This window comes from Trachypithecus francoisi, unplaced genomic scaffold (genome assembly GCF_009764315.1).
Source record: "Trachypithecus francoisi isolate TF-2019V2 unplaced genomic scaffold, Tfra_2.0 Lachesis_group1, whole genome shotgun sequence".
In the NCBI taxonomy this organism is placed as follows: Eukaryota; Metazoa; Chordata; class Mammalia; order Primates; family Cercopithecidae; genus Trachypithecus; species Trachypithecus francoisi.
In genome coordinates this window covers 21617403-21641678 of record NW_022681454.1, presented here as the reverse complement: position 1 = coordinate 21641678, position 24276 = coordinate 21617403, and the positions used below count along the sequence as shown (strand labels likewise).

Sequence of the window (24276 nt, the reverse complement as noted above, 5' to 3'; positions counted from 1 at the left end):
GTGTAATTTTTCATGCATTGTTACCCCTTTTGTGTCACTTTTTGCCACTGGGACAGATTCAGAGCTACTTCTGTAACGAAGCTACAGAAGCACATAACATTTTCTGATTATCTGCTCTAGGGAATGTTTTGGCAACAAATCCCTTTCCTCCATTCTTAGCCATTTGGAGTGAAATATGAGAAAAATAGCTTGTTCTCAACTAAAGCAATTACTGTTGTTAGCCCTGTACCTTCTTAGAGGTATTTGTTTTTTTATAATTACTAACAGAAGTTAATTTCTGTATTACTGGCATTATCTAGCGGGACATAGCAGTAGTTCTTTGATCATGTAATAATGATGACTTTTTCAAGAGAGATAATGTACTCATCAGATCTCATGTCAGGTCCCCATAAAATTCCTACATTTAAAACTTCAAAGAAGTATTAATAAGTTTAGTTGTAACTTTGATAATCTGTAAACACTGCCTATATTTCAGTGATGACTTAGAATAAAAATCAATATTTTCATGTATTTTAAAGTTTTGCATCCAGTGGGAATTTGATTAATATTTTTGATAGCCATAAAGTGTATTTCACCATGTTCTCTCTTTTACCTCTTTTATTTTTGTGTAAAATCTTCAAATGACAGTAAGTCAGAATAATAGACAAAATCTTAAAGAAGTTATTTCAACTACTGTGAATTCCCATTAAGACTTTGGACTTATTAGTCTAGCGTCTGTATAAACGGCCGATTGACAGATTCAGTAACTGAATAAGAAGAGTCAGTACCCTTCTTTATAACTCCAGAAGTAAGGGCTTCTAGTAGAATGACATTCACCCCCATACCTGGTTGTTAGTAGGAACATGCACGAGGATGCTAATGGTCCAATGAATCATATTAAATGAACCAACTGAGGATTCTGCAAAGCTTGATTACAGGCTCTTCTTAATTATTTGTCAGTTTATCATGTTAATATCTTCGGTTTTGGGGGAAGTACCCCTCGAGAATGTATTAGTTCATTAAAATAGGTGTTTGGATTAAATTTCATTACTCTGTATCCTATATTCCTCTGCACATTTCCTTCATAGCAGTTACTACAGTCTAAATCACTTTTTAAAAATGGATTTATATGCTTGTTTTGCATTTCCTTCACCAGACTATAAGGTTGAAGATAGAGCTTGTTTCTTTCTTTTGCTGTTGTATCCCTGTTGCTCCAGACAGTGTCTGGCTCACATTGGCCCTCAATAGTCAGTGAACAGTAATCATGAATATTTAAAATGAATATTGATACATATCAATACATGGACATTGATAACTATTGGCTTCTCCATCAGCTCTTGTACTAGTGAATAAGGATATAAATATAAGACATTTTGTTTTTTCTACCCTCAGGATGTTTACATTGGAAGTAAAATAAGTAAAACGTTGTGATACATTATGGTAAGGGCAGTAAAAAGTCAGAAAACTTATTTTAATAGGATCAAGCTGGGGGAAAGTGGTACTTTACAGAAGGTCAAGTGGCAGTTTAGTTGGATGTATTGGTCCTGTTTTTATGTGAACACAGACATACAAAGACAGCCCTCCTACTACTTCTAGAGTCTATCATCTTAAAAGAGAGGCCAATTTCGGGATTAAAACAGTAAAAGCACTAACATTTTTTGAGTGCTTGCCATGTGCCAGGCATGGTTTTAGGAACCTTGTGTTTATTATTGGAACTTACTCTCCACAACATTCAGAAAGATAGGACTATTATTATCCGTACTTATGAATAAAGGAAGCGGAGATACCACGAGGTGAAGTGTTCAGGCTAGGTACTCATGGTCAGCATCTGAAGTCCTGTTCTCATCTATGTATTTACTGTGGTTGCCTCATCCCGTGGTTCCAGGGTTGAGATCTGGTGGATTTCCAAAGGCCTCACTTTTTTGTAAAGTGAACCAGGGTGGGATGGACTGAACTTCTTCCAAACCCTATTCAGCCCCCATAATTGTATGTCGTGTGATGTGTATTGGATGCAAAATGGGATTGAAATTTCAGCAGAGATCTTCTGGGATGATCAAAAGACATCTGTTAAGACAGCTCTGGCTTTCTGGCTTTGCACTGGGGCTTAATGCCTTTTAATGTTTACTTCTTGATTGGGGACCCAGCCAGCTTGCAAATTCTATGATCCTACCTCTGGAATGTTTTTGTTGTTCTTTCTGCCGCACATCTCCCTCTCGTGAACGTTTTGTTCAATACAAAATCCTCTTGACACCAGTACGTCTCATTAGCCCTGGACGGTTTGGTTTATTTCTCTCAGATGAGACGTACAAATTATAGTAAACAATAGTCAGTTGACTTTTCAGTGGCTTTGCCTGACAGGTGTTTACATCTGTAAGTTACGAAGTGAGCGAATAAAAATCTGATAAATGAAACAAGTAAAACACAGTGGAAGAGTGCATTTATTTTATTGCATTGGATCTTAAAAGCATTCATTGAGTTGGGAGAAAGGGAAGACGCAGTTCATTCAAGGTGTAGGAAACCACATGTGCAAGGGGATGGGGGTGAGATTATATAACACATACAAGGACCTAGCAGTAGCTGGGCATCCCTAGAATGTTGAACATGCACAGAGACTAAAGAGGTAGGCAGTCTTTCTTTCCTTCCTTCCTTCCTTCCTTCCTTCCTTCCTTCCTTCCCCCCTCCCTCCCTCCCTCCCTCCTCCTTCCTTCCTTCCTTCTTTCTTTTTCTTTCTCCTTCCTGCCTGCCTGCCTGCCTTCCTTCCTGCCTTCCTTCCCTTCTTCCCTTCCTTCCCTTTCTTTCTTTCTCTCACTCTGTCACCCAGGCTAGAGTACGGTAGCATGATCTCAGCTCACTGCAACCTCTGCCTCCCAGCTTCAAGCGATTCTCCTGCCTCGGCCTCCCAAGTAGCTGAGACTACAGGCATGGGCCACCACACCCAGCTAATTTTTTTTGTATTTTTGGTAGAGATGGGGTTTCACCATGTTGGTTAGGATGGTCTCGAACTCTTGACCTCAAATGATCCACCTGCTTTGGCCTCCCAAAGTGCTGGGATTACAGGTGTGAGCCACCACATCTGGCTGGCAGTGTGTATTTCTTAATAATAATAGATTGATTTAAGCTAATGCATGCACAAAAAGGAAGTGTTTATAAATGGTTTTCTAGATGAACAGTCAAGATCTTTTTATTCTGTTATTGTGTGACTTCCTTTCCTTCCCTTTAATTAATCTAATTGCCTTTCTTTTCCTCCATTCGAGATACCACCTGGCAGTCTTTCCACCAGTGATGTGGTGGCCACTTACATATGCTCTTTTGAGCTAAGTATTACTAAATGGCTATACTTCAATGAACTGTTCATATCTGAAGATGTTTTCATGAGAAACAAGTAAAGTGCCTGTTGGGTTCTCATGTGGAATTTGAGACTGAAGGCCAATCTCACTGTCTTATTAGGATTTTGATTCTACGAAATAGTTCATGGTGGTTTTAAAGATCTTTCTTTTTTCTCCTGAACCCCTGCTAGCTAGGTGACGTGATGGTTGACATTGCAAGTAACATCATGTTGGCTGATGAGCGTGTCCTGTGGCTGGCGCAGAGGGAAGCTAAAGCCTGCAGTAGGATTGTGCAGTGTCTCCAGCGCATTGCGACCTACCGGCTAGCCGGTGGAGCTCATGTTTATTCAACAGTAAGTGTAACATTATCATAGACTCCTGGGGAAAAAAAGTGCATTTCAGACAGCTCTCACCTGAAAGAGATGGGTCTCCTCTCTATTATGGGATGGATATCTTCTCTCACTGCTGATTATACAGAATTTCTGCCCTAAAACATTTTATGAGTTAATTTTGCTTTTGAGTAATGTTTTCTTGGGAACTGGAAAATACTTTCTTAATCTGCAATTTGAATGTTTATCACCATCTAATCCACTGAAACTGTTTCTGCAATAGAAGGCTGAGGCAGGAGAATGGCGTAAACCCAGGAGGCGGAGCTTGCAGTAAGCTGAGATCCGGCCACTGCACTCCAGCCTGGATGGCAGAGCAAGACTCCGTCTCAAAAAAAAAAAAAGAAAATAAGAACACTATTGTATTGCCCTGCTGGCACGTACCCATGGTCCATCTGAGCTAATACTCTGTTCTGGGCCCTGAAGGATGTTTTGAGAAAATGTCTGATTGTTTGCCCAGGTTTCAATCTCAGAAGAGAACTGGGATGCCCTCCAACATTTGTGAAGCTATTGGCATTTTCAGTCAATCCCACTCTTGGGGTAATGCGTTATTAATAAATAATGATCACTCAGTTACATAGTATTCAACATTACTTATGCTAAATTGAACTGTTGTAAATTTCTTTATATACTGCTTACTTTTTCGTCCTAAAAAGGTGGTGAATACAGTAAATAATGTAATATTCCCTTTGATCTGGTCCTTGATTTTCATTTCCTAATTATTTTAGTGGGCTGACGTAGTGTAGAATATTTTACACTTCCTCCTGTGATTTTACACAGTTCAAGATTACTATTTTCCTGTTGATTTCTGAGACTTTTTTTGATGTTACCATGTTTTATTGCTCCCTTTGCTCAATTAAGTTTAGTTATTTTTTCTGAATAATAAATAAAATGGAGCCTCAGCATGGCTACTGTCTTTGTTTTTTATTGCTGTGTTTTTTTTTTTTTTAATGTTTATTTATTTATTTTTGGGGATGGGGTCTTGCTCTGTCACCCGGGCTGGTGGGCAGTGGTGGGATGTTGGCTTACTGCAGCCTCTGCCTCCTGTGTTCAAGCAGTTATCGTGCCTCAGCCTCCCAAGTAGCTGGGATTACAGGCGAGCACCACTATGTCTGGCTAATTTTTGTATTTTTAGTAGAGACAGGGTTTCATTATGTTGGCCAGGCTGATCTCGAACTCCTGACCTCAAGCTATCCACCTGCCTCGGCCTCCCGGAAATGCTGGGATTACAGGCGGGAGCCACCGCGCCTGGCTGGGTCACTGTGTTTGTAACGTAAGTCAGTGGAGTTTCCCTCTCAGATTCATGACCTCAGTTTAGACTAGCTTGTGATATTTATGTCCACCTCGGCCATTTAGATCCATTTTAAATCTCATCCTTTAACATCCTTATTAATCAGCTGGAAGAACTTCCCCCCCTTTCTCTGAACTGCATTAGTTTTTCTGGGAACCCAAGGGTACAGTAAAGGTCATAGTAGGAATTTGCATACTGTCTCAACGTGTAAACAAAGTTCCAGGAGATGATACATCTACTTATAATAAGTAAAATGATACGGCTTCACAGGTGCCTCAAAATGACAGATTTCTTTCAACCAAGGTTTCATGTGTTGGCCATGATGACTACTGCTTGTCAGAAGGTCTCGTGGTGGTTTACATGTGTCTTTGACTAGTAAAAAATTGGAATACACATTATTAACAAATAAGTTGAATTAAGACTTTTCATTGTGTTTACATCGTGAGGCAAAAACTAATACAAAGATTCTTTATGCTTGAAAAGTTTGGGAACCACTAATTATTTTCTGTCACATGCATAGGACTTGCCAAATTCTACTTCACTTTTTATATTTTTAAATTTGTATCTTATTTCCTAATAGATTGTAAGCATCGTGCACCACCAAAGTTTCATGCTTTAAAGAAAAAGACATCTATATGTGGTACTTAGAATGGTGCCTTGCCTGTGGGATAGGCATATACTTAATCATCCTTAAAGGAGGGAGATGCCATGTTGTCCCTAGAATTTACACTAAATCACTGAATCCTGTCACCCTGATGGATGTGAAGGTGTGGCTCCTTGTCACTTCTCACACCCACTCTGTCCTCCAGCAAGTGGGCCTAGTGGTTGTCTGTATCGACAAGTCATATGTTTTGGTGGTTCCCCTTGGTTCACTCTTATTCCTGAATTCCTTTACAACTCTAGGGCAGGTGCCATATTTTTCAGATGATTTTTCTGACCAATTTTTTCTTTTTTTTTTTTTTTTGGAGACTGAATCTTCTCTGTTGCCCAGGCTGGAGTGCAGTGGCACAATCTCGGCTAACTGCAAACTCTGCCTCCCGACTTCAAGCAATTCTCTTCCCACAGCCTCCTGAGTAGCTAGGACTACAGGCGTGTGTCACTATGCCCAGCTACTTTTTTGTATTTTTAGTAGAGATGGAGTTTCACCATGTTGACAAGGCTAATTTGCTTTTTAAATCTGTTCATTTCCTACTATTTAAACTAACATCTCTCTTCCTTTTCTGAAGAAACAGCTTTGGAGAGAGTCTGTGTAAAGCTTTTATCGGTGAAACTTAATGCAAAGAGTTAATGATCTTCCTGTAAAAGGAAAAAGTGAATATGGCCAGATGTGTCGAGTGCTTTTCCCAAACTCTAATATTTAGCTCTCATCCTTCCTGTAAGATGAGCATTTAGAGGGTCCACTGATTTCTCTAGCTGAATTTTTTTTTTCAGGATGATTCCATTTTTAGCTTGTCGTTTCTTTCAAAGTGCTCCTTCAATTATTTTTAATTGACTTCTTAGACCTGATCTTCCGTACTTCATGACTTCTTCTTTTCCTCTTGTTTGGTCTCCTTTTCATTTTAGGACATCCTTTTCATTCCAAGGTCTTTCTTTTTTTTTTCTTTCTTTTTTTGTTTTTTTTTTTTCCTGCCAGTTACCTACACAGTGATTTTGTTTAGGAAGAACCTGGGCTTTCTGGTTTGGCTAATGCACAGTGTTTTGTGTTTGAAAAGTCTTTGAAAGTGTTTTTCCTTTGTGCTATAAATTGTTCATAACTCCTGTTTGATTGACTTTTGAAGTATTCACCCAATATTGCTCTGGAAGCTTATGTCATCAAGGCTACTGGCTTCACGGGGATGACCTGTACCGTGTTCCAGAAAGTGGCAGCCTCTGATCGTACAGGACTTTCAGATTATGGGAGGCGGGATCCAGACGGAAACCTAGATAAGCAGCTGAGCTTTAAGTGCAATGTTTCAAATACATTTTCGAGTCTGGCACTAAAGGTATGTTACATTCTGCAATCATTTAAGACTGTTTACAGTTAAAGTAGAGTGCTCCGAATGTTCTGCTTTGCAAAATAACCTTATTAGAAGATTTTTTTGCAGGGAGGTAGGTATTATTGCTTTTTCTATTATTTTAAAGAAAACTCTAACCAGGAAGAGCTGCATTACGACTTTCATGGGCCCTAGGCGTTTTGGCCTTTGATTCCCTCTCTCCACATAAAAATATCAAAAATTACATTTGCAATGGTACAAATGCAAAGATCCTATTACATATTCAAATATTTTATTCAACTTATAAGTTCATTTTTTTTTTTTTTTTTTGCTCCTGATTTTAAGACAACAATATGTTTTCATGGGCCCCTAAAAGTATCATGGACCTTTGGTCCTGTGCCTGCCAAGCCTAGGGGAGAAGTCAACCCCGAGGCCAGGCGTTTAATCAGGCAAGCTGCATCTCAGAGTTTTTGGCAGAAAATACAAATATGTCATATATCTTTTAAAAAAAGTTTCATTGAAGCAAGCAAAATGAAAGCATTTTTACTGATTTTTAAAATTAGGGGTTTAGATATATTTGATTACACCATATTGAAGCAAATAGAGGAGGAGGCACAACTCCAGCATCCTAATGGAAGCTAATTTTTTTCACTTACCTTTCTGTGGCCATGTGTAATTGTATTCTCTGGGGTTTTCAATCTCACAGTACCTTATTTCTGTCTTGTCCCTGAATAATATCACAAACAATATTCCAGTCATTTTAATGGCTGCATAATAACTGATCCAACAGGTGTCAGGTGTTCCGGTTTAGTGTGAGCACTCAATAAATATTGAATGAATGAACGAATTAGTGTATTTTTATATACTGTTTCTTGGTGACCACCATTAAAGAGAGCCAATTTGCTAAATTTAGAAAATCCCAACTGCCCAAGAAAATCTCAACTAGGTCAAAGTGTCTGATAATAATATATTTACTTGATACCCTCTACTCAGAGGAAAATTGGCAAGATTTGCCTGTTAATATTGGTGCTAAGGGAATATTTGATGCACTGTGCCACACTCCTTTGGACCTGCTCAGCTTTACTTACTGTGTCTTATATTAGGAAAAACAAAACAAAACAAAACAAAAACCACAAACACACTATGAAAACCTAGAACAGCAACACAGAGAAGCCCATGAGAGAAAGGTGTGTTTTTTGAGGAATACTTAAAATTGATGAACACTTCTGTCTTAGATGATCACACTTGATAGAAAGGGATTAAAAATGATGAAACCCTACATTGCATCAATTTCACAACGTACCCCTCTGGGTAAGGAGAGTTTCTACTTGCTAAAGTAGAAAGCTTTAGATGGACACTCAGATTTGTCAATTTCATGCTATTCTATCCTTTTAAGATCATCCTGTAGCCAGAGAGCAAGGACACATTACATTATTCATGCTTCTTAAGTGGACACGATTAAACTGAATGAAAAAGGAACACATCCCTCATGACACAAAATTAGTTTAAAATTCTAATATTAGTGGCATAAAACGTGCTTAAGCTTTAGCACTTGAACAGAAAACTCTCTTTACATTTTACATTTTATACTAGGGCAATTTTTGCTTTTTCTTTGCATCTTTTTTTTTTTTTTTTTTAAATCCCTTGACTATACTAACTAGAAAACCTGAACATCCAAAAACTGATTGCACTGCCTTTAAATGGGGACATATGCTGGTGTGTGAAGTTAAACCTGTAAAGAGGCAGTCATTACTTAGCAGTAGGTTCCTCCTTGATTTGCTTCCTACATATTTCAGAATCTCTGTCCTTCCTGCTATACTCCCTCCTCAGCCTGCTTTGGACTTCCATCCTGTATTGCCCAAACCATGGTAACTTCCTAGTTAGTCTCTGTCTCTAGGCTGTCCTTTAAAAATTCACCTTTCTCACACAGATTGGTCTGCCTAGGGCTGACATTCGGCTAACATGTATCAGTACAATGATGCCACTTAGTAAAATATTGAAATACTTCCTTACTATTTAGCAAATAGCTGAGTGCTTCCTCAGCCCTCCTGGTGCTTCTGTTGGGACCACCACCCAGACCTCTCTTTTCACCATTTCACACTTGAAGGCCTGATGCCTGCAGAACAGGAGGCCTCTGGGAGCCTTCCCTTCTGTGCAGGCTGTTCTGATTGTCAATGCCTGTGCCATTCCAGGTTGTTGTGAGCATTCTACCTAGATCCTCCCCAAATGGAAATTAACCTTGTACACCCCTTCATAAATGTCTCATGTCTCTCCAGAGTCTGTTGAGTAGCTTTATCATTTGACATCTTCCCTCTCTCCTCACAGTACTTCCCACCTCTACCTTTTATCCAGCAATAGCAAACTTTCCTTGGTTCCTCTCCCTACCACCTGTTCATTCACAAGGCTTGTGCTAATTCTCCTACTGGAATCCCTACTCCACCCCTCCCTTCCCAGCTCCTTGGTGATAACACCCAGCAGAAATGTCACTCCAAGACATTTTGCCTAATCTTATCCAGTTCTCCACTCCCACCCACCCTTGTCTCCTTTGTTTTTCTTCCTCGTTTTTCCCATAATGCCTTGTTCATCTCTCATCACCTGTCATAGGTGGGAACCTGGGAACCAAGATGGTTTATTGGTTGCCTGAGGGTAGGCCTAGTGCTGGAGTCATCAGTGACTTCGTACCTGGCTTCAGTTGGTCACCAGTTGGTGACAGAGTTGCCAACTTGCCTCTTACTGACAGCATCAATCAAATCTCTTCCAATTTTTTTTCTCAATGAAATGTTTTCTTTCACTGTGGTTACCATAATTCAGATATGTTAGCATCACCAAATGGTACCTGTTTTCAGTAAACTACTTTACTTTTACTGAGGGCTTTGGAAATTAGCTGGTGTTTTGAGTTCAGCTGTATTGTAGCTACAAAGGAGAAATAATTAGTTCTTTATACTTTACCTGACTAGAATTTAGAAATCAGTTTTTCTTTACACATCCCAGACATCTAGAGCTTCAGTCCAGCTGAAGTCTCTTGAATTTTTCGGGCTAGTCATTATGCATCTTCCTGCTTCCTGCCTTCATTTTTGCCCTTTTCCAATCTGTCCCCGCTTGGTGAAATTCCTGCTACTCTCCCTCTAAAACTGCCTTTGGATTCTTCCTTCTCTTCTTCAGACAGAATTAACCATTGCCTGTTAATCCCATTGTGCTTTGTTCATTCTTCAGAATAATTATACGGTGATACAGTGGTGGAGCGAGCTGCAGTGAGAGGCCATATGATACGATGACTAAGACTGTGGTATCTCTGCAGCCAGACAGTCTGGGTTCAGGTTCTCTCCCCAACTTAACAGCTGTGCAAACATGGGCAACTACCTTAACCTTTCTGAATGTCAGTTTCTGGGCTGTTATGCAGATCATGAAATGATACTTAATTCGAAGGGTTGTTGAGAGGGTTAAATGAGGTAGATAAGTAGACATTCACCGCAGTGCCTGGCACAGAGTAAGCACTCAATAAGTATTAGCTCTTATTGTTTTGTTGCTGTTGTTACCTCTCCTTTGTTAGACCATGAATTTTGGGGGACAGGGACCACAGCTTATTTATTACATTGTATGTCTTCAGGCTCTGCATAGTTCCAAGCCCAGAGTAACTAAACATTCAATAAATGTCGCATAAAATTAACAGCCAAACTTAATTAGCAAAGAAAGTCAGTTAAAAAAATTAATTCTAAAGTCAAATGTAATTGCTATTAATCTTCAGCAGTGAGAAAATCAAAAGGTGGTATGCGGTTAATAATTATACACAAGAAAATAATTAGGATATGTTATAGTATCTGTCTGTTTGAAGTCAAGTAAGTGGTCAAGAAAACATAAATAAATTAGTATTTTATTGTTTTGAATCAGATGTTTCTTTGGTTCATTCTGATTTTCATGTAATGAAAATTCTGTAGATTTTAACCCATATTCATGTAAATTCTGTAAATTCATGTAAATTCTGTAGATTTTAACCCATAAAGATTTCTGAAAATTTTATTAACTACATAGTGGAGGAAGTCCAGATTTTTTGATAAGGAAAGATGTTAAAATCTAGTGAAAGGATTTGAATTAACCTCCATTACGCTTACCGTTTTCCTTTTAGCTTAATGTCATTGTAAATAATGAAATAGATGAATTTAGAAAAAAAAAAAAAAAAGCAGCTGTGTGGTAACAGTCATTTCATGTGTGTTCATATTTCATCAATTTTTAGTGTTAAAATGAACCCTGAAACTGAATGGTAGAAGTCGAAACATGATGATGTTCTAGATTCTTCTTAGCAATGTAGTTAAGGCATTTCCTCTCCCCCAGTCCCCAGATAACCATCTTCCACAGTGCTGCAGTAACAGTGGTAAAAATATACCACCAACAGTTCCCTAGAGTTCCCTAGCCTTTTGTGCTTGTCATGGCCGTGATCCCATCTGGTCTTCACAACCATTTGTTAGAAAGAGCATTAGCTGTGTTTTACAGACTCAGGTTAAACAAAATTGTGCAATGTTAACCAGCTGCTAAATGGTGAGGCTGGAACCCAAATCCTTTCTTCTTTCAGATCCCATGTTCTCTCCATGGTATATGATTTTTCAATAATAAATATTGGAAACCGAAAACTTGTTTTTCCCAAAGGATCTTAAGAGGGATTTTTCTACTTTATTACCTCTCATTCATGTGTTTGTTATCTGTTTCCCTTGCTGTAATCCATATATTTTAAAATAAATATATGGTTAAATGAACTTACAAACTTTGTGCTCGCCACCCTCGGGCCAGGTGGAAGAAGGTATAATCATGATAAATGCACCAAATTAATTAAGTGTTTTGCAGTGACTAATAGATTTACAACCTTTCTGTAAATACTGATCAACATTTCTTTTAAAGAAATTAAATACACAAGTATTCCATTGTTACTATAAAAATCTAAACATTATTGATACGGCTGAAGTTTGCCTTATCGGCACCCCTAGGCCACTCTACATCCCAGGGAACCTGTAGTTATTTAGTAATGTTTGTATTGGACTTGGAAGGATATTTTAGAAGCCTTAAATATGTAACAACCATAACAACCATGAGTATATAGCTCTGGTCACCCAGTAATATGTCTATACTCCTGGTATTTTTCTGTACATGTTTTTTTTTAATTGGTTTTACATATTTAAACCTGTGTAGGAGACCTTTTTTAACTTCTAGAAAGTATAGATGTTATTCCCTATTTTGACTTCCTTTTAAAAAATTTAAATGACTTCTTTTAAATCAGTTTGATTTATCATTATTAATACTTCCCCAAAGAGCTACACTTTGTTTTCAAGTCATTTTGTGTGTATAACAATATTATTTTATGAATTTTATAATATTTGAATTTTAATAAATGTGCATTATGTAATACTTATTCAGAACTTTGAACTTTTAACTAATCTATTTTCTCTCTTTGCCTGTGTCATTATGTACTTAGGAGAAATCTGTGTACTAAATAGAAATCTAGATTAGTGAATAAATTTATAATAAACTTTTTTTCACTTTAGATTATATTTTTGAGTGAGAATAGTGGGAACCTTTTCATGCATTTTCTCAAACATTTCTACTAAATATTTTCTTGGCATCTTCAATTTAAAAGTAATATTCAAACTTCTAAAATACATTGAAAAGATATTTATAGGTATCTGCTGTGATCTAACATTGTTAATTCTAAAGTCAATCATTTGGTTAAGTAGAATTGTTTTTAAAATAAACATGTCATACAGACATTGTTCATTTCATAAACAGCTATTTTGATCAAATGCAAGTGCTACGAACTGTTAACATAGAGGTTTCAAAGAGTGAATGCGATTCACTGTACCCCAAATCCTCGTACTCTAGGTCAAGGAGCAGACAGTGAGCCACACCACGGGGCTCTAAGTGTGCATTATGACTAACGTGTGCAGAGTATTGTGGGAGTTCAGAAGAGGGAGGAGCTAATCTGCAGACGCAGTATGCTGAGGAGATGTAATTCACTGTCCAAAAAAGCCTTATTTCAAGGACTCTGTATAAAGTCTTCCCCCTGGCTGCCCACCTTTTTCATTCTAATCCACTTTCCATTACACCAATTTAAAAGTTTGTGAGACAAAAGAATAGCGGAGCGTTTCAGGTAGAGATGCTGGTCTGTGCAGCGAGCATGGTGGCATAAAAAGAATATAGGATAACTTAAATTGATAACCCAGTTTAGCTGTATTTTAGGTTGTGCTATAGGAGTGTTCAGGGGATACATCTGAGCAATAGATTTTCATCAAATTATATGGTAAACTTAGGGTTTGGGCTTAGTATTATTTAAACATTGCAGAACCAAGGTGTTATTTAAACTGGAATAACGTGATTTGTTTCTTAAGGGGAAATTCTGGTGAATATGGAATTGGAAGAAGAGAGATTAGAGGCCAAGAGAAAGATTGTGTAATAAATTCGGCAACTATGGAATGTTTTTAGATGGTTAATTGTTCACTTCTTTGGTAGATAGATTTTTTTACTGAATGCTGAATAATTTATTATTTAAAAATCCTCAATAAAGAAATCTGAAAAACATTCAGTCATCAGTAAGCATTTTCGGTTGTTCCTATGTGTTATTATTTTTTTTTCTAAATGTGTTTCCTAGTCTCAAGGAAATTTCTGCTAAGTGTACTGAATCTAAACCTCTATTATGTTTGTATAATTTCATTCTTTTGTTGTATGACAGTTTGAATTAATCATAAATCACCTTAAAGTTCCATAAGCCCAAATTAATTATACTCACATTTGTGATATGCTACATTTGTGCTTCTTTATCATATTTTATCATTGTAAAATTGATACAGCGTGATCGAGATTCTTGATCTGTTTAATGCTATCTACTTCAACATATAATATCATGGAAAAATTAACTTTGTAATTTGAAACACTTTTCTTGTTTACTTATTTAACTCTTTAGAGTTTGCATTTTTATTTTATACTTCTTTTAATCTATGTTGTTATGTGGTGTTGACATTTCACTTGACTGATGATTTTTTTGACTATTAAATTTTGTATATACAATTAAAAAAATGAAGCCAACCTAATTAGACCACTTTTGTAACTATCTGACATATTTTTTCTGGTTTATATGTACTAATGTAGTGAGCTTATATATATATATATATATATTTTTTTTTTTTTTTTTTTCCAGAATACTATTGTGGAGGCTTCTATTCAGCTTCCTCCTTCCCTTTTCTCACCAAAGCAAAAAAGAGAACTCAGACCAACTGATGACTCTCTTTACAAGCTTCAACTCATTGCATTCCGCAATGGAAAGCTTTTTCCAGCCACTGGAAATTCAACAAATTTGGCTGATGACGGAAAACGACGCACTGTAGTTACCCCTGTGATTCTCACCAAAATAGGTTTGTATGTGGCATATGTTCTCCTGTAGTAGTGGACAATAAGGCCTTACAGTTGTTCCTAAAATGCTTATTTTAGTGTTTTCTCGTTTTAATGAGTCAGTAGTGAAAAAAGATCTTGCGGAGTACCCATTACTGTTTAAGTTGACATTTATAATTGTTTATGAAGTTTGTTTCAGAAATACTTTTATTTTCCATTTTCTCCAGATGGTGTGAATGTAGATACCCACCACATCCCTGTTAATGTGACGCTGCGTCGAATTGCACACGGAGCAGATGCTGTTGCAGCCCGGTGGGATTTCGATTTGCTGAACGGACAAGGAGGCTGGAAGTCAGATGGGTGCCATATTCTCTATTCAGATGAAAATATCACTACAATTCAGTGCTACTCCCTTAGTAACTATGCAGTTTTAATGGTATGGCAGTTGTTAACTTTATGCATAAACACTATTCTAAATTTTTCCTATGCATAATTAAGTTCAAATGAAGTGTTTTTTATTTTTTTATTTTTAACATAATTTGCTTCCTTTGATTATATGAGATGATATGTGTTCTAATTCTGATTTTAAAGGGAAATTAAGTTACTACCAAGTGAAATGTATGGGATTGAATTTGGTATATAGGAATTTTAAATCAACTTTTTATAGTCAATCAGTTCAACTAGTCTTTGACCTTAAAACTTGGAGAGACTGTTTATACGGTCAGATTCCCTCTGCCCAGGAGGAGTGATTTCATTTGCCGAAGGATACACAGTGAGTAATGAAAGAACATTTTCCTACTTTGCAATCTAGCACTGTTTCCTGCTACGTGTTGTAATTGTTAGACTCTCTTTGAATTTAGAATTAATCATGATAATTTCATTTTTGTCATTGCAAGTGACAGTATCGACACAAAGAATGTCTTTTCAGTTTTAGTGCCAATCAGTCTAGTGTTGTTTTCTGTTATTTGCCATTGTTAACGCTTATTACAGGTTGAGTCTTATCTCTTTTTGAAATGCTTGGGACCAAAAATGTCTTGGATTTTGGATTTTTTCCGATTTTGGAATATTTGCATTACGCTTACCAGTTCACCAGTCGTAATTCGAAAATCTGAAATCCTCCAAGGAGCACTTTCTTTGAAAAGTTGTAGATTTTGGAACATTTTAGATTTAGGATTCTTGGGTTAGGGATACTCAACCTGTAATTTTTTGGGAGTAAAATAACAATTATTAATGTACAAGAGCAAGTGTTTTTATTAATGAGGTCTTTAAATGAATCTGACTCCTGAGCAGATAATTATGAAATAAACCATGCTAGTTCTTATTTTATATTGTAATTATTATAAATACTGACATCATGGAGTATATTTAGAGTATAGTGGAAGGAATTACTAATGCGTGTGAAAGACATTTCCCAGGAATGGTTTGAGGTTACTCTGGGTGTGAGAAACTTCTACGTTATTTCTGATTCCAGCTGTAAATCTGTTTTCTAGAAAATGTTTTATCAAAGTGCTAAATACCTTGAAACATGATATATTTTACATTTCATGAATTTTTCTTTCTTTGAAAAAATAGCATTTAGCACTAGAAATGATCTTGAAGTAAGCGTGAATTATAAATAATTTTCTTTGGCTCTTGTTTTTTGTTTTGTTTTTGTTTTTGTTTTTTCAATTCAACTTATACCTTACCTGGTACACTGGTCAAGCAAGCAGGAAGGTGAATAGATTATTTATCAGGGTAAAGGGATTATCTTTTCAGTGACATAATTGAGCGTTTTATACAAGTGTAATCAACATACTTAAACATATATGTTATCTGGCCCAGCTGACAGTGGGTGAATTCTACGCTGGTTAGACTTGGCTATATTTGTATAGGCCCTTTATTCAATTGGGATTAACTTTAGTGTTGACGGTTTATGATTCTGATTCTCTTTCTAAATGGAAGATGTCTTGATTTCTGTAAGCCTGAGTCTGGTTTCTGTAAGTTCACATTTTATTATTGTGTAGTCACCTTTTATTTATTTTATATATTTTTTGGGACAGAGTCTCACTCCAGTTGCCCAGGCTGGAGTACAGTGGTGCAGTCTCGCCTCACTGAAGCCTCTACCTCCCAGGGTCAGGAGACTCTCTTACCTCAGCCTCTTGAGTAACTGAGATTAGAGGCATGCACCATGTACCCGGCTAATTTTTGTATTTTTAGTAGAGACAGGATTTCACCATGTTGCCCAGGCTGCTCTTGATCTCCTGGACTCAAGTGATTTGCCTGCCTCAAGCTCACAAAATGCTGGGATTATAGGCATGAGCCACTGCCACCTCTGGAATTAAAGCATGAAGCGTTAAAGTATGTGGTGTTTTCTCTTCCATTTTGAAAGTATTTTCTCATTCAGATTTTGAGTATAAAATAAACTGTGATGTACTGAGGAGAAATAATATTCAACGTTGTCAGAAATTTATATAATAAGAAAAAATTGAGCAAAATAAATGAAACACAAAACATACACAAAAATGCATTTTATAAGCCTTCGCTATAATATTGCACCTTGTGAAACTTTTATTTTTATTTAATCTAATACCAGTTTAAAGCATCTATTTTTGAACTTCCTAGCTGTTCTTCTAAACTATTTAAATTAGTATAATCCTTTTTCTGGAAGGAATAAGCTATTCCTTTATCTTTCAGACTTTTAATCTCTTAAAAAATGTAATACACAATTCTTTAAAACTAAAATACGGTAGTACTAAGATTTTTTTTCTATTTATTTTCAGACTTTTTCCTTTTCTTAAATGTAACTGTGCCATCTAGGGGCAGCAAAGAAAAATGTATTTGAAATTGTTGACAAAATTAAAGTTACTGCATGGGAGTTAGTTGCTAATAAAACATAAAGAAAAAGTTAATGAAATTATACACACTTTTAAGTAGTTAAAGTTACGTTTAGGATTGAAGAAATAGCTTTTAGAAATTAGAAAGCAAATTAGAAAGCATTATCTTTTTTCCTTATATTAAGCTTTTAAAAATTGATAAAATCCTATTTTTCTTGAATACCATCTTAATATATCATTTGATATGGTAAGTCTAAATTCCTGTCTTGGGATATAGTCCATAAAACTTTCCTTTATCTAATTTTAAGAGTTTTGAATTTTTAAAAAATGAGACATAAATAATATACTTGTTCATAAGTCTGAGTTTACTAAAGTCTCACTGGGAGCCAGAAAATAATTAAGCGGAAATTAGGTTTGCTTGAATGATACGATCTGAAATAGCCATATGGGGCAGGAAGAATCACAGGAGCTGGTGTCTGTAGGAAAAAACAAAGAAAACTGAATAGAAAGTAGGGTAATGATTACATGTAGTACTTAATACTTTAATCACTAGTGGTGAAGATAAGGTAATTTATATACATTGATTCCTCTTTTGTTATTGTGTTCAGCTAAAAATATGAAACTAGAGAACATTCGTTAATTTTTCTAGTGATTCTTTTACATTTGTTTATATAAAATATGCTGACCATCTTAATACGTCATTTTACAGATTACAGTGGCATTCAAAGTAACTTTGATATAATTTACTCTGTAATTGAACAGAGATGCTAGTGATGTTTTTGTTTAAATAATTTTAAAAGAAGTGCTATAATCACATGGATGTAATGTTTTATTTATTTCTACACGTTAACATACAGTGAAAGCTAGAAGTCCTCCCCATCTCTCGCATCACACTGATAAGAACTATTTGTTTCTCACATATTGTTGAGGAGACCCTCGTGTTTATGGAAACAAAAATGAATATATGTTCCTATTTTTGTTGCATTTTTGCACAAAGGTTACATGCTACATACACTGTTCTAAACCGTGCTTTTTTCTATAGAGCAACATATCTTAACTATGATGGTGATGATGTATCTCAAAGAAGAGGATGATGATGGTGGTAGTGGTGACCAATCTTTATTAAGTACTTATGTGTCAGCCACTCTTCTGATGTCTTTATATACATTCAGTTACTCAGCAATTTTGACAGCCTCATGAGGTATAAGTACTGTCATCACCCCCATTGTACGAATGTGGAAACTGAGGCACAGAGAGGTTAAATGCCATGCTCACAAAGCTAGTGTTGGTATTGGGATTTGAATTCACAGTCTCATTTTGGAATCTGTGTTAATAATCCCTCTGCTAAGTCTCCTTTCTGAAATCCTCTCAAATCAATATATGAGTTTCCTCATTCTTTCTTATCTCTGAGTATTACGTTTCTACCATAATTTATTTGGATATTTCTCCATTGTGTTTGTTTCTAGTGGTTTGTACAGTGTCATTTTGCACATTTAGTTGAGTATCTGGGGAACAAAATCTCTGAAGTGGAATTGATAATCAAAGGGACCAACTGGGTTTTCTTTTTCATTAAATTGAGGTATTTAGCAAAGTGCACAAATATTAGTTATATTTTTACAAAAGAATATATAAGAACAAGATTTGTACTAGAGTGCTGGACAGTGCTCCTGTGTGTCTCTCTAGTCAGTTCCTGCCACTATCTCCAGATACCACCCTTTTGATGTCTCTCACCATAGATAAGTTTGGCCTGTTATTAGACTTTAGTTGTGTAGTATGTACGCTTGTGTCTGGTTTCTTTCCTGTCATTACAGGGATGGGATTTATCTTCGTTTTTGCATTTAGCAGCAGTTTATTCTTTCCCATTGCTGTGTAGTAGTCCGTTGTATCAATATGCCAAAGTTTGTTCATTTTATCATTGATAGCCATTTCTGTTTCTAGGTTTTGGGTGTCAAGAAAAAGCTGCTATGAGTACTCATGTATATGTTTTATGATGGACATGTACACTCAGGAGTGAAATTGCTGGGTTGTAGGCTTTCCATGTGTTTAGCTTTAAGTAGTTAAATCCATGCAGTTGACCAAAGTTGTTATATTGGTTTGTGATCTCAATGGTAATGAGAGTTCCAGGTGCTCTACATTTTTGCCATGCTGGGAATTGTCAGTCTTCAGTTTTAGTCTTCTGGTATTGTGATACATCATTCTAGTTTTAATTTGCATTTCTCTGGGCACTATTGATGTTGAGCACTTGTTTAGCTTTTCATTGGCGGTTTGGGTATCCCGTTTTCCTGACGTTCCTGCTCAAGTCTTGCCTATTTTTAATTTTGTTGTCTTTCATTTTCTTATGTATAGGACTTCTTAATATGGCTTCTGAATGTGAGCTCCCTGTGGGATTTATGCGTTGCATATATATTCTCCCGGTTCATGCCTTTTTTCCTCAATATTGTCTTTTTATGAAGAGAGTTTCTTAATTTTTCTGAAGTACAGTTTTTTCGTCGTTGTGTTATTGTTTTAGTTAATGCTGTTTAATAAATTTTTTTGTACCCCAAGATTATGAAGATCTTCTTTTTTGTTTTCTTCAAGAAGCTTTAATATGTTTTACCTTTTGTATTTAGTTCCATAATTTGACTGGAATTGATTTTTTTGTTGATGATGTGAGGTAGGGGGAATAAAATCTTTAAATTTGTATTCTTTGTTCCTTAGTGGGAAAAAGCAACATAGAAGTAAGTCATACTCCTCTTTTAAAATTTTTGTTTGTTTTTTTACATTTCTGATTTCAGATCTATTTTAAAATTTTAATAGTAAACTCTTATTATAATGCTTTATATCCTGACACACAGGATGCCCTGATATATTTTCTTTGGATTCCTTTCCGTTGTTCAGATCCTGGTGAGTTTAGACAATTGCTTATTTTAAGTATTCTTATTGATACAGTGATAATTATGGAAAACTTCCACTGATTTTATATTCAGTAATTCTCAGGCCTGAAGTAACAATTGTAAATATATGAATCTCTGTCAAGTAAACAGTTTTAAAAACTTTTTCCTTTGATTTGAGTCCTTAGTAATGATCATCTTTGTGATTTTTAACACACTTCTGATGTTTAATTTCTCTGCATTTGTTCAGCTAACTTCTGTGGAGAACTTTATTTTTCACTTCCTGGCTTAGTTATTAAAGTTTGTACCGAGTAGAAGAGTAACTAAGATTATTGTTTAGTGATGGACTCTGGTCATGTAGGTGCCGGAGGACAGAGTTATTTTCTGTTTTATTTATTACTGTGTTGCAAATGTGAGCAACAGTTTTACTTTTTCTACTCAAAGGTATCTGTCTCATACTACCATTTTTATATAGTGTGTTTAGTAATGTTTTCGTTGTTATCAAAAAATTATGGTATTTGTTTACTACCATAATTGAAAATAATTTGATTCAGGTTTCTTCTTTCTCTCTCTCATTGTAGAGCTTTTAACTTGTTTACTGTCCTGGTATTCTAAAATTCTCAATTGCCGTAAATATTTTTATATTCTTTTGGATTGCCCAATCTAGCCAGATTTTTTTAAAGGTAGGAAAGCTAATAATGGCTTTTAAATTTTTCAGTAGTTCTATTTTACATGGTTAATACTACCTGCATAATAGCTTGGATTTGCCTCTTGGCCCCCAAAGTCTACAATATTTACTGTCTGGCCCTTTATACTCTACTTTTCCCTAGGTTCATTCTTCAGCAGGAAACCTCTTTGCATTTGGGCAGGTCAAAAATGCTCTTGTGGGATTAATAACAGAATAATAAGGAACTGAAACAACTCAACATAAAAAAATTTTTTGATTTAAGAAATGGGCAAACGAGCGGACTAGATATCCTGAAAAGAAGACATATAGGTGACCATGAAGAAATGAAAAATCCCACCATTGCTAGTCATCAGGAAAATACAAATCAAAACCACAATAAGATATCTTACCCCTGTTAAATGGTTTCTGTCAAAAAGACAAAAAATAGCAGAATGTGGAGAAGAGAACTCTTATACATTGTTGATGGGAATGTAAATTAGTGCTACAATTATAGAAAATAGTTTGTAAGTTTCTTAAAAAACTAAAATAGAGCCACCGTATGATCCAGCAATTTCCCTGCTGAGTATATATTCCAAAGAAAGGAAATCAGTATATTGGAGAGATGCCTGCACTCACATTTACTGCAGCACTATTCATGATAGCCAAGATATACAGTCAACCTAAGTGTCCATTAGTCCATCAAGAGAGGAATGGGTAAAGAAAATGTGGTATATATACACTGAGGAGTACTACTCAGTCATAAAAAAAGGATGAAATCTTGTCATTTGCAGCAACATGGATGAGCCTGGAAGTTATTTCGTTAAGTGAAGTAAGCCAGGTACAGAATGACAAATAGTGCATGTTTTCACTCATATGTGGGAGCTGAAAAAGTTGATCTTATGGAGATAGAAAGGAGAATGGAAAATACCAGAGGCTGGGAAGGGAAGGGTCTAGGAAGAGGGGGTGAAGTAAGATTGGTTAGTGAGTACCGAAGTACAGATAAAAGGAATAAATTCTGGTGTTTGATAGCATGGCAGGGTGACTATAGTTATCAATAATCTATTGCATATTTATTGCATATTTCATATTTCCCAATTTGATTTGGTCATTACACATTATATGTATGGATCAAAATATTACATGTATGCCATAAATATATACAATTATTATATCAACAAAAACACGTTGAGAAAAAAATGCCCCTGTGGAAGCAGTGCCCTGTATGACCAGTGACAGAGGTACTCATGCCTTTGTTCAGTCATTGTTGCCTTCTGTTTCAACATCTAGTTTCTTTTTCATTCTGTGTCACATTAGTTTGAAATTTGAAAAATAGCAATTTCTTTTTATTTTAATTTTATTTTTAATTATTTTTAGAAACAGAGTCTCGCTCTGTCACCCAGGCTGGAGTGCAGTGGTGCAGTCTCAGCTCACTGCAGCCTCAAACTCCCTGGCTCAGGTGATCTTCCCATCTCAGCCTCCCAAGTAGCTGGGGTTACAGGTGTGTGCCATCGTGCCCAGTTAATGTTTTTGTTTTTATTTTTTTGGAGAAGTGGGATCTTACTATTTTGCTCAGGCTGGTTTCAAGCTCCTGGCCTCAAGCAATCCTCCTGCCTTGGGCCCCTCAAAACTCTGAAATTAGAGGCATGAGTCACTGTGCCTGGCCAAAAATAACTGATTTCTTTTAACCTTGAATGGCATATAGAGTATATTTTAAGAACTAAATTAGCTCTTAGTCGAATGTTTTTTTCGATGATATCCAGCTCCCCATGTTGTTATTCTCTGCCAAGGACTATGGAAAGGACTTTTACCGCCTTTCTTCTGCCCCTTCTCCAACCCCCTTGAGATGATTAGAGGAGTCTCCGTTTTATAGTGAGGTAATTGCCCCAAGTCTTATAGCTGGTAAGTGGCAGCGTGTTACTGAACGTTTTCTGCAGTAATCTAAAGCAGGCAGTGCACAAAAGGAGATGAGAAGCTAAACTAGATATTGAAAGTTTATCCTCAGTTATTAGGTCTGTACTGGAATAGAAGCTTTTCATTGAAATTGGAGGAAAATATGTCTATTCTCACTAGCATCTAACTGGTTTTTATTATTCCAACATTTCTTTGAATTTCCCTGCTGATATTCTGGCCTTTTAACAGACTGCAACAATTTTGAGGCCATGATTACAGGCTAGTGTTATGGGCACCTCACAAAGGCAGGTTGCTCAGAATTGTTCCTAATAGGCTTTTCTCTGGTCTTTTCCCTTTTGTTTACTTAATTTGCAGACTTCAGGGCCTCCAAGGGCTGGAGCTGTCTTCTGTCTATCCCTGTATATCCATTACATGGCACTGTGCCTGGCCATGTGGACACTCAGTATTTGTCAAGTAAATGGGTGAATTGTAAGTTAGAGGCTCATCGTAGTATAGTTGAGTAGTCTAGCTGGAATTCAGTTTCCTGTGTTCTCATCTCTGCTTCCCTCTTGCTGTGATTTTTGTCATTAACTGTTCGGCATTTGATAAGGTGAGGGGTTTGTTAGGCATCCTGATACCGTCTTTTTAGATCTGTAATTGTAGATTGTGAGCTTCTGATTCTTCCCTGGGAAAATTTGCCCCTTCCCTTCCTACTCTATTGAGGTCATCTTCCATTTCCTTGTCTGGTTGTCACTTATTTGCTTCCCTTTTTTTTAAATCTAGCTTTTTTGTTTCAGATATTTTATTAATAAGAGCTTCCCAATTGGAGTTTTATCCACTGTGGGCTCCTTCCCTTATTCCACAGTCACTTTTTAGCTTTAAGAGTCAATGCAGAAAGAGAATTTAGTGAAGGGATCTGGTAAACCTACAGCTGTGACTCTTACAACCCCAGTTATCTGGCATGGTGGCCAGGATGGAGGTGTCTTTCCAACTTGCTTTGGTCTTTATAAGAGAGTAGCATTAAGATTTCAATTGTTGCATTTCAGAGAGGCAGTGTCTGCATTGTGTTTGGGAGCAAGGACCTGGCAGCCAAGCTCCTTTGAATCTAATCCTTAAGGCATGTAACTTTTCTGTGCCCCAGTTTTTTAACATAAAATGGGGCTAATAACATACTTTCTCCTACAGTTACGGTGCTGGACACAGTCAGTGCCTGGATTGTTCACAGTCGATGCCTGTAAATATTCTATAAGTGATGTGCTGTTATTGCTTATTTATTTTTTGAAATTATTTTTCTTTTGAGAAAGGGTCTCACTGTGTGGCCCAGGCTGGAGTGCATTGGTGCTGTCTTGGCTCACTGCAGCCTTGACCTCCTGGGCTCAAGTCATCCTCCCACCTCAGCCTACCGAGTAGCTGGGACTATATGCGCACACCACTAGGCCTGGCTAATTTTTAAAAATATATGTTTTGTAGAGATGCGATCTCCCGGTGTTGCCCAGGGTGGTCTCGAACTCCTGAGCTCAAGCCTTCTACCCACCTCAGCCTCCTAAAGTGCTGGGATTACAGGTGCGAGCCACTGTGTTCGGCAATTTATTGATTTTTGAGCTCTTACAGGGCTCTTCCTCTTTGCTGCCATAATTGTGCTTTACTTTTCTTCATCAAACATTGTTATGATCCGATTGTAGACCTCTGTGACTTTTCACCTCTTCAGGGACA

At 36.6% G+C, this 24276-nt stretch overlaps 1 protein-coding gene across 1 annotated transcript in view; it reads left to right on the top strand.

Annotated features, from left to right (window-relative positions):
• The window catches only part of ADGRA3 (adhesion G protein-coupled receptor A3), a 137175-nt gene that overhangs the window by 96635 nt on the left and 16264 nt on the right, over positions 1–24276 (top strand). Inside the window, exons 11-14 of the mRNA XM_033213892.1 lie at positions 3497–3658; positions 6761–6964; positions 14133–14346; positions 14551–14759. Coding sequence (XP_033069783.1) covers positions 3497–3658; positions 6761–6964; positions 14133–14346; positions 14551–14759 — 789 coding nt within the window. The remainder of the gene's footprint in view (positions 1–3496; positions 3659–6760; positions 6965–14132; positions 14347–14550; positions 14760–24276) is intronic.